General features: G+C 38.3%; 2 protein-coding genes across 2 annotated transcripts; one reads left to right on the plus strand and one right to left on the minus strand.

Moving 5' to 3' along the window:
• The first annotated feature begins 737 nt into the window (after positions 1 to 737).
• LOC147306210 (transmembrane protein 198-like) lies at positions 738 to 9,273 on the plus strand. The gene is made up of 5 exons (XM_086277060.1): positions 738 to 967; positions 2,224 to 2,535; positions 5,931 to 6,506; positions 6,614 to 6,741; positions 8,390 to 9,273. Exons 2-5 carry the CDS (start codon positions 2,382 to 2,384, stop codon positions 8,537 to 8,539), a joined length of 1,008 nt encoding a protein of 335 aa, XP_086133186.1. The 5' UTR covers positions 738 to 967; positions 2,224 to 2,381; the 3' UTR covers positions 8,540 to 9,273.
• LOC147306211 (matrix metalloproteinase-19-like) lies at positions 7,449 to 14,342 on the minus strand. The gene is made up of 9 exons (XM_086277059.1): positions 14,115 to 14,342; positions 13,591 to 13,679; positions 13,373 to 13,503; positions 13,082 to 13,294; positions 12,747 to 12,992; positions 12,561 to 12,662; positions 12,276 to 12,440; positions 12,035 to 12,162; positions 7,449 to 11,963 (listed from the first exon to the last, which is right to left on the minus strand). The coding sequence occupies exons 1-9, from the start codon at positions 14,229 to 14,231 to the stop codon at positions 11,724 to 11,726; spliced, it is 1,431 nt and encodes a 476-aa protein (XP_086133185.1). The 5' UTR covers positions 14,232 to 14,342; the 3' UTR covers positions 7,449 to 11,723.
• Between the last annotated feature and the right edge of the window lie 527 nt (positions 14,343 to 14,869).

Raw genomic sequence — 14,869 nt, forward strand, 5'->3', positions numbered from 1 at the left:
TCCTTCAAATCTTGACTTATTGAGATTTGTAGGCATAATGTTGCCTGCATGCTACCACCTTAGTTTAGCATGCTAAGATTCTGATTAGCACTAAAAACAAAGTATAGCTAAAAGTTGTTGTTAAATTTCAACCTCATGGTGGCAGTAGAGGAGAAGCTCAGGGATCACTTAAGTCAGTATGCATCATCAGAATCAGAATCAGAATCAGAATACTTTATTGATCCCTGGGGGAAATTATTTTTTGTTACAGTGCTCCATTTTAAACCAACATTAAGACAAGACAGACAATACGCTAACTAAGAATAGTACAATATATACATATATATACATACATACATACATACATAAGTCACTTATAAATAAATAAATATCATCCCTTTAAGACCACAAGTACCTTCACAAATTTTAATGCAGGTTCATATTATATATAGCACTAAAACTTTAAAGGCACCCACTTTAACATGGTTAAAACACACACACACATTTAGAATACTGTTTGCAACCCATCATGAAAAGGATTAAATTACATTTTTGTGGGGAGATCCTATGAATAAACACAAATCAGAGCCTAAAACAATATTGTTTTGGTGCAAACTGAATTTAACCTTAATGAAAAGTCACACTGACTGAAATAAACTCTGAACTGTGCTGTGGCTCCAGCAGGATCCTGGGTAGTGAGAGTTGAACTCTCAGCTGGTCCGGCCTTGGACTTGGTAGCAGCTTTGTATTGACGCTGGGGGCAGATGGTCTCTCTCTCTCTCAGAGTCAGGCGTCAGCTGTTCACAAGCACAGATGAGGGACTTACTGCGGTGGACATTGATTTCACACACAGCTCTCAGAGAGAACAACATAAACTTTTGACAAACTATGGACCTCTCTCTTCTTCCCTGGGGTTAACAGCTAATGAGGATATTTTGTTTTTCGCAGAAAGTTTACTTCTACAGTGTGAAGATATGTGGCATTTAAGGTAGGTCACAGAATTTTTAAAATTATGTTTTCATTTAAGAGACTGTGGTTTCTTTATTGTTTGTAGTTATTCTGTTCAGCTCTATAGATAATCATACTGACTGTTTCTGCAATGAAAACAAAACATTTTTTTGTCACTGAATCTCACAAACTAGTAGAAAAATAATTATTTTAGTGGCTTTTCCTGTATTGAAGCTGTGATTTTTTTTTATGTTTTTAATGTTACAAGGATTATTTAGCTGCTAGAAAATGTGTTTATGCTTTTATCTATATAAGAGGACACAGGAGTTGACAGGAGGATCCCTCACCTGCTAAAGCCCCTATAATTCCATTTGCTGACTGTAGGATCTGCCTGAACAGCTTATAAAGTCTTTACAATAATACACCCTGTAGCTAGACAGCTGCACTGTAAGCCAAGATGAAGAGTGTGTAAACACGATCTATGCAGTTAATAATGAGTGTATAAAATATCTAACAAAATAGTTTTAATTTAGCTGATAAGTAATCCTATTCTGTTTTTCTAGTGGAGGAAAATAGGTTTATGCTTTGCATAAATGTCTCCATCTTTGAGTGAAATGTATACCCCAATTTCACTCAAATTAATCAGGAAATATTTTTCTTTTGAATATTCATAATAACTATCCACAACATTAAAGTGATGCATCGTTAATTATAAGCTACAGTCCTTCTCCAGAATGCAAACTTTTAAATCACTATGTACTTAAAGGGTTTTCTGAATGCAGAACTCATTTGTTTCTGTACTGTTTTAGCTAGTTTTACTTATGCTAGAGGCTAGAGTACATCTATTCCACCATATAGAATATACTGTATTATTGTTGAGCTGTTTTTTTTCATTATCTTGTGCACTAAACTTAACCATACTTAACCACATGTTCAGGACAATACATACGTATTACAATGGCATCAAGTCACAAGGTCATTTCCTCATCTGTATCCTGTTCTTGAACAAAAGAGAAACTCAAGGGGAACCCCAGTTTCCTCCTTTGGTTCCTGAACAGGGAATTGGACATGGGAAAGAGCAACATCCTCTCATAAATTCACCCAAATATGACTGATGCTTCATTTAAAAACTTTATGATGTCTCATATGGAATGGAAGTTGTGTTTTCATTGGAGAAATTTCCGGGATAGACGAGACTTGATGTTTAATAAATCTCAAGTTAGTGCAGGAAAAAATAGAACTGGGTCTGTGTTTGTCTTTGCTGTAGAAGTCATAAACAGTCTTTTCTTTCTGCAGGTGCACAACAGGAAACAGTTTAGTACATGCTCTTGGTTCAGGAGCTTCCTCTTTCCCTGGATACAAAATGCAGGCCGTTCCAGTTTTGTCCTTTCAATGAGCAAAACAGATTCACGTCCACACCAGCTGCTCACCACCAGAAGTAATAACCCTCCAAGATGGCACTCACTTCACTCTATGTTACTGAGAAACCAGGAGCTGGCTTAAGTGAAGTGGACATATGTACACTTGAGATTAATATGAAGTATGAAGTCATCCCATCTATTGTGTGCTCTGTTTGCCTTTCATTTGGCCTCATCTACTGCTTTTCCGGTACGTAATCATAATGTTATTAACGTCAAATTTAAGGAAAGACTACTTAAATTTTTTACATCTAACTGTCCACTCCGCTTTTAAATGTTTCAAGAGCTCACCTGATGGCTTAAAGCCTCAGTGGCAGGTGTCTGCAGGCTGCCAGGGGTTTAGGGTGGATAAGCCCAAAGCTAGAGAAGGCAGATGGGTAGTCCTGTGTCTGAATTTGACAGAGACAGCATATATGAAGTGCTACCTGTTACACACTCATGGTCTAAAGTTAAAGCTGAAGTCTGCTCCTGTCAGCACTGACAGTGATTTGTTTTTATGTAGAGCTACACAGGGAGAAAATATACTACAGTATTAAAACCAATATTTATTTGGTATTACTGAGAAAATATGCAGAGAAAAATTCAATCAACACAAAAACTGAGTGTGATAAAGAGTGTTGTGTCACAAGGACCTGCAGCCTAAAACATGTGACATTACGCAAACACACATGCTGCCAAAGTCTGTTTTTCCAGTAACACTAACGCACTGTGAGGAAATGTATAACTGTCAATAATTAATAATGGGGAATTTAAAAAAAGCAGTTTTAGTGGTGCAGACAAAGAGAGTGCTGTCATAGTTGTATTCACTTATGCAACTCTGTGGTTAGTGATTGCCATGCACATGCAAGTGGCCTGCCCACAGAGACTCAAAGGACACCAGAATACAAATGAGTCATGTGAAGCATTGGGCAAATGTACAGCAGAATTACACTGCAAACAATGAGCTTTGTCTACTATCATCCACAACCATCCACCCAAAAAAATTCATCAGAAATCTAAAACATTGCCATAACTGTCTTCACCATACGCCTTTCCATATCACAAAATAAATATCTTTTGTATTCATAGACACTAGTAAACATGTCTCTCACTATAACTAAAGGTAACCTGTGGTATTAGCCACAAAACTGTAAAGGAACGAGAGCAATCACTGTAGTCTCCCCACCTGGAGCTGGAGATGAATGCTGGAACAAATTTGTGAATGAAAAGGTATTTTAGTGTGTGAACCATCAGCATCTGCAGAGTCATCCAATCAGCTCTTATTGTTGTGGCTCATATAAGGTAAAAAAAAAAAATAGTGGACCTAATATTTCATCTACCTTGGATAATACACATTTTTAATCTGTTTTTTACAGATTCTTTTATTGTTTTTGTTTTTGTTTTCTTAAACATCTGTCCTGTCCTTGTAGCAAGCAGAATCATGGTCTGAATGCTTTGTTGTGCCAAACACATCTGCTTTCCCAAGAGGAGCACTATGGGCTCTCTGTAGGCTCCTTTTGTTAATCTTATTGTTTTATTTATTTTATTTTTTATTATTCATGCTATTATCTATGTGGATATTATGCTGAAGCAGAAAGGACATGAAAGATAGAAAAAGAAAAGGAGAGAGAGAGAGAAAAGAGTGGGTATGGGAGGGAGGAAAGCTGGGAAACAGACAGACATGCTGGGTCTCCAACTGCTACATCTAAAACAAAGCACATTTAAAAATCCCACCAAAACTACAATAAAACTAAAATAATATTATTATTATTGCTAAGTTACAGTGCGTCACTTTATTTCTGTTCACACTGCAGCTGTAAGAATGTGACTTTCCCAACTCTGAGACTAATAAAGTTTATTTGATTTTATGAAGAATAAAAACATGTTTGTTTGATGTGTTTTGGGCACAGTTAACAAAAGAATCTTTGCAATGCAATTTTTTACAATTACATAACTGTAACTTTAATATAACAGTTAAGGGGACATAATAAATGACTGAAGTGTGGTGCTTTACATTATTGCATTACTAACAAATAAAATGTAGTTACATTAACCCATTACATCCTGCAAAATCCTGAAGAAACATCACAAAAATATTAGGTGATCTAAGCACATAAGCTAAACCTAAAACCTACAAATACAAACCAATATTCCTTAATTGATCCAGTGATGCCTATGCTTTGCCTGCTTATCCCCTGGGGCAACCTGGGACCATTTCGTGGCCTTTGCGTTTTACGTTTCCACGCCATTTCCACTGTGTTTAATGGAGTATAGCCAAACTTTCTAACATGAATTTTTTTCCCATTTTATTTTGAAATTCAGTCGGAGTTTTTAAAATGAGCTTAAATGGCTGAATAAAAGGCATACATCCACTATCGAACCTCGTGGCCGATTTGTGCCCCATTGAAACCCTTTATAAACGCTATTTTTCACTGCAGGATTTATACCGTTAACATCTGGGTGATGGCTTAGGTTTCGTTTTTGTTTTGGAGAAGAGGCCTTAGAATTGTAATTTTTTTATTTGTCCACCGGGTGGTGCCCTTGCTCCACATTTGACCCGGGGCTGGAAAACAGCGGGCTGCTTAAAGAGACCTGCGGGAAATGACGCCTCTTTTCCGGCGTGCTGCAGCGGCTTCGCCCGCTGATCGGGCGGGACAATTTTCGGCCCCAGGACCGTTTGAGGTTGGATTTTTTTTTTTTAATCAACAGGAAATGACGTATTTGTTGTGACGTGGTACCGGATGTGTGTGTTGGAAAAAGGGGTCCGACGCAACATGCCCCGGTCATCGTCGCGAGTCAACCCGGGAGCATGCACCGATTCCGGGCTAGAGGAGAAGCATTTGCCGCCTGGAGACCATTTTCTGGTCCTGAAAAAAAAAATAAAAGGCGATCGAAATGACTGTTTGTGCCAATCTTTAGTCCATCTAAAGGCCTAATTATAATAACAATCAAATATTACTTCAAATGTTTTTTTGGGAAAATATTTAGTTTTTTAGTTTTTTTTTTAGTTTTTTTGTAATTTAAAGGGTTAAAACAACGAAAATATAATTAAAACTTTATATGAATATTTCAGGGAGAAGTAGTTTTAAAAGACTGACCAATTTAAAGTGAAAAAAAAATTAATATTTAATATTTTTATTGCACTTTTTGGGCGTGGTCGATAGTGTGCATTTTATGAAATGCGCTCCTGGAAAAAAAATAAAAGGCGATCGAAATGACTCTTGGTGCCAATCTTTAGTCCATCTAAAGGCCTAATTATAATAACAATTGAATATTACCTCAAATGTTTTTTTTGGAAAATATTCAAGTTTTTTGTTTTTTGGGGCTAAAAAAACAGGGCGCTCATGTAATAAAACTGGGATTTAAAGGGTTAAAACAATGAAAATATAATTAAAACTTGACATGGATATTTTAAGCAGAAGTAGTTTTAAAAGATTGACTAATTTAAAGTAGAAAAAAATATTGATATATAACATTTTTAGAGCACTTTTGGGGCGGGACCATTTTTGGTCCCGAGGTTCACGAAAGGGTGGGATTTTGAGGTTGCCCCAGTATTAAAACTAACACTGGAGCTGGTTCTAACCTTCTTTTATTACCCTCCCCCAGGATACCGCTGCTTCAAGATGGTCATGTTCTTCTCAGGCTTCCTGTTAAGCTCGGCAGCCATGCTCCTCTTGTACCATAAAGAACCTGCACTGAGCACCCAGCTGCAGGCAGAGACCAAGGCGGGCATTGGCCTTGGTGTGGCTGTGCTGTGTGGACTGTTGACCATGTTAATGACAACTGTGGGACTCCTCATCAGCGGCTTACTTCTGGGAAGCCTTCTCTCCCTCTCCATCTTGGTGGTTATTGGACAATTTCACAGCCTTACTCCAGTTTGGGTGCCTCTCAGTGTTGTTCTAGCTGCCAGCATGGCCGCTGCTGTCTTTACACTCCAGTGGCAGAAACTATTCAGCATAATCTTCACTTCTGTGTTTGGAGCAACTGCAGTCATGCTGTGTGCAGATTACCTGGTGGGGGCATTTGTATTGCCAGATCAAGTGTATGATATATTTTCTCAAGCTGCTCCACGACCACTCTGCTGGTTTGACTGGGCTGTCACTGGAATCTGTCCTGTTTTGAGTCTCACCGGAGTGCTGGTGCAATGGTGGTTTACTGCCAAAGGAATGTCACACAATGGAAGTAAGTTTAATTCAATCTCTAACTCAAGGCTGTATTCACAACCTCCCTATTTGATGTTGTGTATTCATGTTTTATGTTTTTTTGTTCTCCCCTTTTAATGCATCCAGGTGCACATAAAAAACAGAAGAAATATGCAAAAAAACATGCAAATAAAGAGTCAAGGAGAAGACCTCAGCATCACCGCCAACGGAGGCCTCCACCCCTGAAACGCTATGCTGGGGATGTCCTGGCACCGGTCAGTGGCTGAGATTCAAATGGTTGATGTGCTTTTTGGTTCATATTTTATTTATCCATTCCAGATAATAATAATAACAGATGCCAAGGCACTTGGTTGTTTATCCATATCTACATAAGTCAAAAATGTAAAAAAATCTTTATGTTTTTATTGCTATTTCCTTGAATTATAAGAATCAAGTCAGTAATGTTGTGAAGAGCATTTTTACCAACTCTAAGTCATTAATAAATATTAAACTTAGCTATGTACCTAAAGGATTTAGTTATCCTTTGCTTTATTGCCTCCCACCTTTACTACTGCAACTTCCTGATATACAGTGCAATTTCCCAATTTGCATAGCCTGAAGCAACAATATAGGGCTACCCTCTTGTGGTGTCACCACCCAGAGGAGGGGTCAGACACAATGTGTGTTGGATGGCAATCAAGGGCTGCCAAAGTGCTTCTGGCAAATTGTCAGGCAACTCAAGAGGAGAAAGCAGTATTATACTCAAATGGTGCATAGTGCAGGTGGGAGCTGCAAACTTCAACTCAGCACATAGGCAGTGGAAGGAATACCTCAAGGATCACATCAATCCCATCGACATGGATGGATGAGGGGGCAACTTGGCCATCACTAAGGTGAGGTCACCATGATAGTTAAACCACTCCTTCTTAAGGCACTGGATGTTGTGTGACTGACACCCACAACATGCCTTTGGAAGGTAGAGACAGTGTCTCTGAATTGGCAAACTTGGGTGGTAGTTCCTCTCCTCAAGAAGGGGGACTGGAGAGCATGCTCCAGCGTCATGGGGGATCACACTTCTCAGCATCCCCAGAAAGGTCTTTGCCAGGGTGCTGGAGAGGATAGTCCACCCATAAGTTGTGTCTTGGATCCAGGAGGGGCAATGCAGTTTTAGTCCTGGCCGTGAATTCCGGATTAGCTCTTTGTCCTCTCAAGAATATTCTAGAGTGAGCAGGAGTTTGCCCAATCAGTTTACATTTGTTTTGTGAAGGCAATCGACTTCATCCCTCGGGATATGCTGTGGTGGGCACTTCTTTTTATGGACAGAATTTCTAGGCAAGTGACAGAAGGCTCCCACTTTGGTGGTTTAATGATCTCATCTCTGCTTTTTGAAGATGATGTGGTTCTTTTGGCTTCATCAGATGATGGCCTCCTTTCAGGAGGTGGTTAGGGTAAGAGAGGTCTGGGCTTCTCTGCTACCCCCACGACCCAACCAGGGATAAGCAGTGGAAATGGATGGATAGATGGATTTTATTTATCATTTATTCTTGTTTTTGAATTCTTTTTTTTTAAGTATACAATTGTTTATGTTGCTCTGTTGCTGTTTTATTTATCGTATTTTAATTTAAGTTTTTAGGTAGTTTTGGGTTTTGAAATTGGGTTGCTGGAGACCTTGAATGTAAATACGTTTGCCTGGAAATGATTTGGGTTATCTTCTGTCTCTTTCAAAATATGCTAGATAAATAAAATTGACATGACACAAGTATACATTAGTATTAGCACACTTTTCATACATGAACTGGTAAACAAGGCCCACTGCAGCTTTGTGGAGCACCAGAGTGTTCTAGGTTCTCACTGTGTATAATTTGTCTCCATGGTAAATGGCCAGTTTAACAACAGTGCATCCTCCTTTTGTTTGCCTTGCAGAGTTATCTTCAGAGCCTTCAGGAGCGTCAGATGGGAACCGGCTCCTCTAAAAGCACCGTCAGCACTATCACACACACTCTAATTGACTTTGACTTTGAAACAGGCTCCATGGTGCCTCTGACCACTTCCTCTCCAGTCTTCACAGTTTGATTAACATGGCTTCAAGCAACTATAGGTTACATATGTCTGAGGAATAATTAATCATTTGAATTTTTGACCATCACAAACACCTTTCCACAGTTTCAACTTGTGGTTTGAATCCTTATTACTGGCTTCATCAGATAACAATCAGCATGCTCAGACTGATATGAGGTACTTGGAGATCATCCCCTGAATGATGACAAGACAAATTAATGCAACCTCAACACAGCATCAGGCCCATGACTACTAAATCCTTTGAGCAGTTTAACTCTCAGATGAGTTCTTTTGTTTCATGCAATATCATTACAATCTTAAACACTCTGCTTATGTCACTGTGTACATACATAGATCAGTAACACATCTAGATTGCACTGAAATGTAATCATTACAGCTACAAAAGATAAATGTGTGCCAGCACATGCAATGAAACCAAGGATATACATAAAACATATAATTCTGAACGGTAGACCAATAAAATGTTGATCAGACAGCTTCACAGTCAGCTGTTTTGGGTATTGTCTTATGTTAAGAGTCATTAAATCAGCAACGTGATGTTTATGCAATCATACCAAAGATAAGAATGTCAGCAGCATCGAAAACACTGATGGTATTAAAACTGTGAAGAGTGTGTTTAGTTGTTTATGAGTTCAAGTTTGAATTTGAAAACCAGATGATGTGTTATTTCATCTTTGAAGGTTACATCCTTATTTTTAAGAGATTAAATAAAACATGCTTTTCCTCTGCTCTGTACTGTTATTAATCCATCTATACTCCTCTGGTGTGTTGTCCTTCTTTGAAGATATCTGTTCTGGAGAGGCTAGATCAAAATTCTCCTATTTGTAGGTCACAAATACATTTGACTCAGAAACTGTATCTCCTCCAAAAAATCATGACTAGGTCACAAAAAAATCCACACGCCTTCTTGGAGTAATTGTACAGCTGTTTTCTGTACACCATTTTGTCACTGCTATAAAAGAAGAATGCAGCTGGCCAGCATTACAGAGCGAGATGTCATTCATGTTTACATTCTCTGACCTTTCACAAACAAGAACCTCTTGTGTCTAAATGTTAAATCCAGTTTTAAAGCTTTTACTTCAGCATTTCTTTAGCATGTTGCATGTTTTGGAATCAGAAGTGACCAAATTTGGACAAATGGGCTGAGTTATCTACTAATATTACCATTAGCTTGATCCGTAAACTGCATGGATGCATCATGCAGACACAGATACCTTATAATTAGTGCTAAGCGAGCCATGTGATTTGGTATATAAATGTATTAAAAATGCTCCAAAAGATACAAACAGATTTGAGAAGTTTTTCAGAGTTGATAATGGACAGCTACCAGCCTTGAAAGTTTAAACAGTTCAAAAAACCTGTAATTATTATGAGGGATTTAATTATAGAGAACAAAGCCATTTTTGTACTAGACTGTAAATATGCCATAGCTAAACTTTGGCCTTTTAACACTGGAGTCTCTGAGTACAGACTCACTTTACGGAGCCAGCCTCAAGTGGTCACTTGAGGAACTGCAGTGTTGACTTCGATTTGCAGTCCCTTCTGGATGTTGCCACTTGGTCAATGCACTTTGTTCTATACAGTTTTATGGTTGTGGGGTTCAGGTTAGCAGAAAAGAAGAAAACAAGAAGTCTATGAACACTATGAAAATGGGTCCAAGATTTCTGGAACATTGTTTTAATTATAATTTAATTTTAATGTATGAATATGTCAGTTTTGTTCTTAACCTTCCCTTTATTCACACTTGTTTAAATGTTAATTCCACTTTTTTCCCACCCTTTGTTTTTTCAGTTAATGTCGCTACTGTTCAGCTATGTTAACTTTGCACTTTACGTGCAAGGATTTAGAATAGAATAGAATAGCCCTTTATTGTCCTTGTACATGCATAATGATATTATGGACATTTTTGTACAGAATGATGTTTATCGTAGCAAAAAACTTCTCCACAGACATTTTAAAAGAAAGTGGAAATGACATTTTTCACATTTTTGAGCCGTTGTCTTCTGTCTGAGTAAATACAGTTTCAATTTTTTTGTTCCTTCTAATTTTCATTTCATTTTGAATTAAAGTTTTCATTTCAGTGTAGCTTCAGCTAGTTTCCGCTGGTTTGCACATTTCACAATTGAGCTTTTTATGGTCTGACGATGTCCAGTTTTAATACAGTCTTTTTTTTTTATGTGGGTGGTATTTGTTAAGGGCAAGTGCTAAGAAGTCCAGAATAGATATTAGAACACAACAGTGTAATCGAAAAATTACGGTCACGGAAAAACACATACAACAAAGTCTTCTGATGTTTCCAATAGAACCACACGGCAGCAAAATTAATTCTTAGTTTTCTGAATGCACAATATAATTTTCAATCAGCCTATTCAAAGTCTGATTTTTATTTCAGTTATTTCAATTGTTCACATCGAGTTGTAGTTTTTAGTTTCATTTTAATTAATTATAATAAACTGGTGCCTAAATAAAAGTGAACACAGAAGTTAGGTATTTGGAAGATCTCCATGTGGTGAAAACCGCCTGCTGATCTTGTTCACGTGTCTGAAGTTGACTTTCTTATCATGTAAAGTGACCTTATCCTTCAAAGACACTGCATGCACAACTACACAGGTGTTTTCCACCTGCTCTGACTTCTTAAGACTCCTGCTTTGTTAAGAGCAGCGTGAGCTTCACAAAAATCTGTTTTGGTTTTATTTGATTCGTTTAGATTTTACCAAGACTCCTTTATCTGGCATTTGTGGCCAGACGTTAAAAAGGGCACCCTAACAACATTTGATATAACTCATATAATATACTGACATAATGTACACATACACCAATAAAATGCAACCGGGGGAAGGCTACAGAGAAGTATTCCTCACGTGTTCTGTGATTAATGTCCTCTCCTCTGTTATCCTGGTTGATTGGTCTGTTTATTTAATGTTAAAGTGGAAGAGAAGCAGAAGTATGTATAATTAAAGATAACTATTTTAACTAGTTACTAGTTTATTTGTTAGTTTAATTAGGTAAGTGGAAGCTTTAGTATTCCTTTTTTGCTCAACATGACAGGACTGAGAAGCAAATATCATTGCACACACCCACATAACCAATACCCATACTGTGAGCTTGTTTCACTGTTATTAAATCAAGTCATTGTGCAGATAAGGCTAATGTTGAGTCCCCAGTGGCCTCTGGTGGCTCAGTCGTCACACTGCATCCAGCGCAAGGCAGTGTTGAGAGGGTAGGTCTTCTCCACTGCTTGGTAGTTTTGGTTTACACGCCAATACTCGGTGCCTTTAAATATGTATACATAACCATTAGTCCACGTTAGTGCAGCATCAGTGTTGCTGGGCATCCCTTTGAAGAGTTGTCCAACTGGTTTAGGGTATGATTTGAAATCCGTCGGAGCAATTTCATCCCATTGCCAGTATCCAGAGCCCTGAAATAAAGAGCAAATTATTGACTGAGTTCAGATATCAAAAACAACAAAAAGACTGAAAATCATCTTACTTTGAAAAAGATAATCTTCTGATTCTTATTGAAGTAAAAAGCAGAGTCAATATTTGCAGGGATGTTGGACAAACGTTTGGGGAATCCCTGGTCAAGTTTGAAGCCTGTGTATCTCCATAATTTGTCTCCTGTGAAAGGATGTTTGCAGAGGAAAGACACTTGAATTCAGAAAACACACCAAACAGAACACACAGCTGGAATTAAACATTCTGAACGCTGCTGATAAAACTACTGAATAAACCTTTCAGAAAGTAGGATTTGCCAGTTCGCGGAGAGTGAACAGCTGCACTGAGACTTCCTGGCAGCTCCTTCCACAGTGCGGAAATCTGGGAGGGAGTGTTGTAGTCAGAGTTGGACACTGTCCACACATACTGCCCACTGAAAAAGTATGTCTTACGCAAAGGACCTGCAGGGGCAAAATGTAGGAGAAAAAATATCTTTAGAAGCATCTTCCTGTTTTGTTAAACAAAATACAGAGCAAAGCATATATAAAGGAATTTGTATTAGAGCATCAGAGTCTCTGTACCCAACATAACTGCATCCACAGTGGCCTTGCATGGATTTGGAATAACTCCTCCTGGCCTTGACTGTCCTGGATTTCTGGATTCAGGAATCTTCTCTGGCTTTCCTGAAAAGGGATAGCATTGCAGGTTGCATAAATAGTACTTCAAAGATATATTCATATGGTGCTGTAATAACATTTTGGCAATACCGTATAAAGCTTGGATCCCTTGTATGTCATCTGGATGAAGCTTGAAGTCAGAGCGGTATCCATTGTAAACAGGTCCCATCAGTGCATTGTAGTACTGTGAGTGGCCCAGGCCTAGAGCGTGGCCAATTTCATGAGCTGCTACAATCCTCAGGTTGGAGCCAGAACTCTTCCCTTCTGTCCACAGTTCATCCTCATCGAAGTGCACAATGCCAGACTCGGGGGCATCAGCATGCGCTAAAACACGGCCTAAAGATGAAGCAAGGATTCTAATTAAATACCAGAAGTCACTCAGATCACAAAACTTTGGAGTTTCTTTGTTCATATGCTGGTCCTACCTCGGCCATCAAAGGGTACTGGACACGTCTTGTCTTTTCTGTGAAATGAGATTTTGATGTCTGCTCTTCCTTGATCCAACTCTCTGAACCTTAAAGGTGACACATCACTCCAGTACTTAAAAGCATTCTGGATGGCCATGCGAGTCTTTCCCTGACCCAGATCAGGAGTGTAATTGTAAATGCGGTACGTCAGCATTTTCTTACGCCAGTAACCTGTGAAATTATAATTCTAAATCCTTTATATGCACATAAACTACACATTAAAAATCCAATATGTATACCGTTACCTACCCAGGACTCGATATTTGAGAGATTTGTTATCGAAAGAATCCTCGAGGCCACATCGAGGTTTATTCATCATTGCCAGCGTGGCTAAATCCAGTTTTCCTGATACCTGCAGGTTGGTCACTTTCTGAAACATTCTGACATTAAAAAAAAAGTTTGAACTTTCAATTGAAATGAAGTCTAAATAGTAAATGAGGACAATGTAAACTGATAAGATGGTTAACCTTAAAGCTTCCGCCATTTGCTCATGTGAATAATCTTGAACTTTACTGTCCAGTGGGATGTGCAGGTAGCCATACTTCTTTAAGTAAACCTAAAAGAATGGCAGACAGTGTGAGGGATATTAAATTATTGATCTCTACTAAACAGATTAAAACAATTGTTCTTTCTTTTTTGACATGTTACTTGACTATTTTTGGTCACTGAAACTAAATAATCTCAGCATGGGTGAGGTGAGGTTGACTGAATATAGATGCTCCATTACCAGCTGAGGAATTACTTCCATTTGTGCCAATTATATAGAGATCTGGCCTTACAGTGACATTGGTGAGCTTAAGACAATTAAAAATCCAGTTTCTGCTGATCTCTGTGGAAGTAATGTTAAAACTGGACAGCAGTGCATGCTCCAAGTATTTCTATTTTAATTCTCAGCGAATTGTATGCAAATTCTAGACTCGGAGACTGTGATTTTTACATTAATATTTTAGATTATATTCCAGCAGATCCAGCTTGTTTTGTATTTTCTTACCATGGCTTCTGTGGTATCTTTTCTGCTCAGGGCGATAGATGAAGCTGTTATCAACAAAACAAGAAGCACCATTAACTCCAGTCTGTATTCCATTTTCCAGTTTGGGTCTTTTTCCATTACTAGATAGAAAAAACAACAACTTTGAATCCAATGCGGCAAGTTGATCTTTTCAACTGATAAATAAGCTGTGTGTCTTTCCAAACATCATTTTATCCATCTTCTCTGTGTTCGTTCTTCTATAACTGTGTCAAAGTTGGTGTCTTAGTATTTATACTGTCAAGTGTCTGTTCAGGACCTGCCTCGAAACCACATAATAAATATTTACAAGGAATGTGATGTGTCGACTGCAAAACACCAACACATATTTCAGATGTTAACCACCTGATCACGCCTTCTGACACCATCATTTAGAGCCATTTGTCTTGAAGGGTGTAAGAATAACTTCAGAGTAATGTTGTTTACGTCAAAGGAAGCAAATAAATTAAGAATGAACTTTTTTTAGAACGTGGATGAGCTGCCCACTACCTAATAAAGGTGCCGTCTTGCGACTAGTTATGTCATTGTGGTGGAAGACAAGCACTTTCTTGATTTTTAATTAAGCTGTATTACTTTATAACGGATGTCTGTGGTAGATGTAACAGAAATGCTACCGAGTTGCTCACATGTGATTCATGTTTGTGAAATCTGCACTTTATTCCACAATATCTGAGCGTTCTTTATCCTGTGGTTGCCGTATAAAAAACAACAACAAACCA

This window comes from Aulonocara sp. 'chitande type north' Nkhata Bay, linkage group LG20, assembly GCF_057382095.1.
Source record: "Aulonocara sp. 'chitande type north' Nkhata Bay isolate Kocher_YH1m ecotype deep benthic linkage group LG20, A_spYH_male_GT1.1, whole genome shotgun sequence".
In the NCBI taxonomy this organism is placed as follows: domain Eukaryota; kingdom Metazoa; phylum Chordata; class Actinopteri; order Cichliformes; family Cichlidae; genus Aulonocara; species Aulonocara sp. 'chitande type north' Nkhata Bay.

Bases quoted from the DNA above. Each gene is read 5' to 3' on its own strand.
- LOC147306210 (XM_086277060.1), top strand. From the start codon at position 2,382: ATGGCACTCACTTCACTCTATGTTACTGAGAAACCAGGAGCTGGCTTA. The intron at 2,536-5,930 runs GTACGTAATCAT...ACCCTCCCCCAG, and splicing joins CCTCATCTACTGCTTTTCCG to GATACCGCTGCTTCAAGATG. The intron at 6,742-8,389 runs GTCAGTGGCTGA...TTTGCCTTGCAG, and splicing joins CTGGGGATGTCCTGGCACCG to AGTTATCTTCAGAGCCTTCA.
- LOC147306211 (XM_086277059.1), bottom strand. From the start codon at position 14,231: ATGGAAAAAGACCCAAACTGGAAAATGGAATACAGACTGGAGTTAATG. The intron at 12,441-12,560 runs GTACAGAGACTC...TTGCCCCTGCAG, and splicing joins TGTGGATGCAGTTATGTTGG to GTCCTTTGCGTAAGACATAC. The intron at 12,163-12,275 runs GTTTATTCAGTA...ATCCTTTCACAG, and splicing joins CAAATCCTACTTTCTGAAAG to GAGACAAATTATGGAGATAC.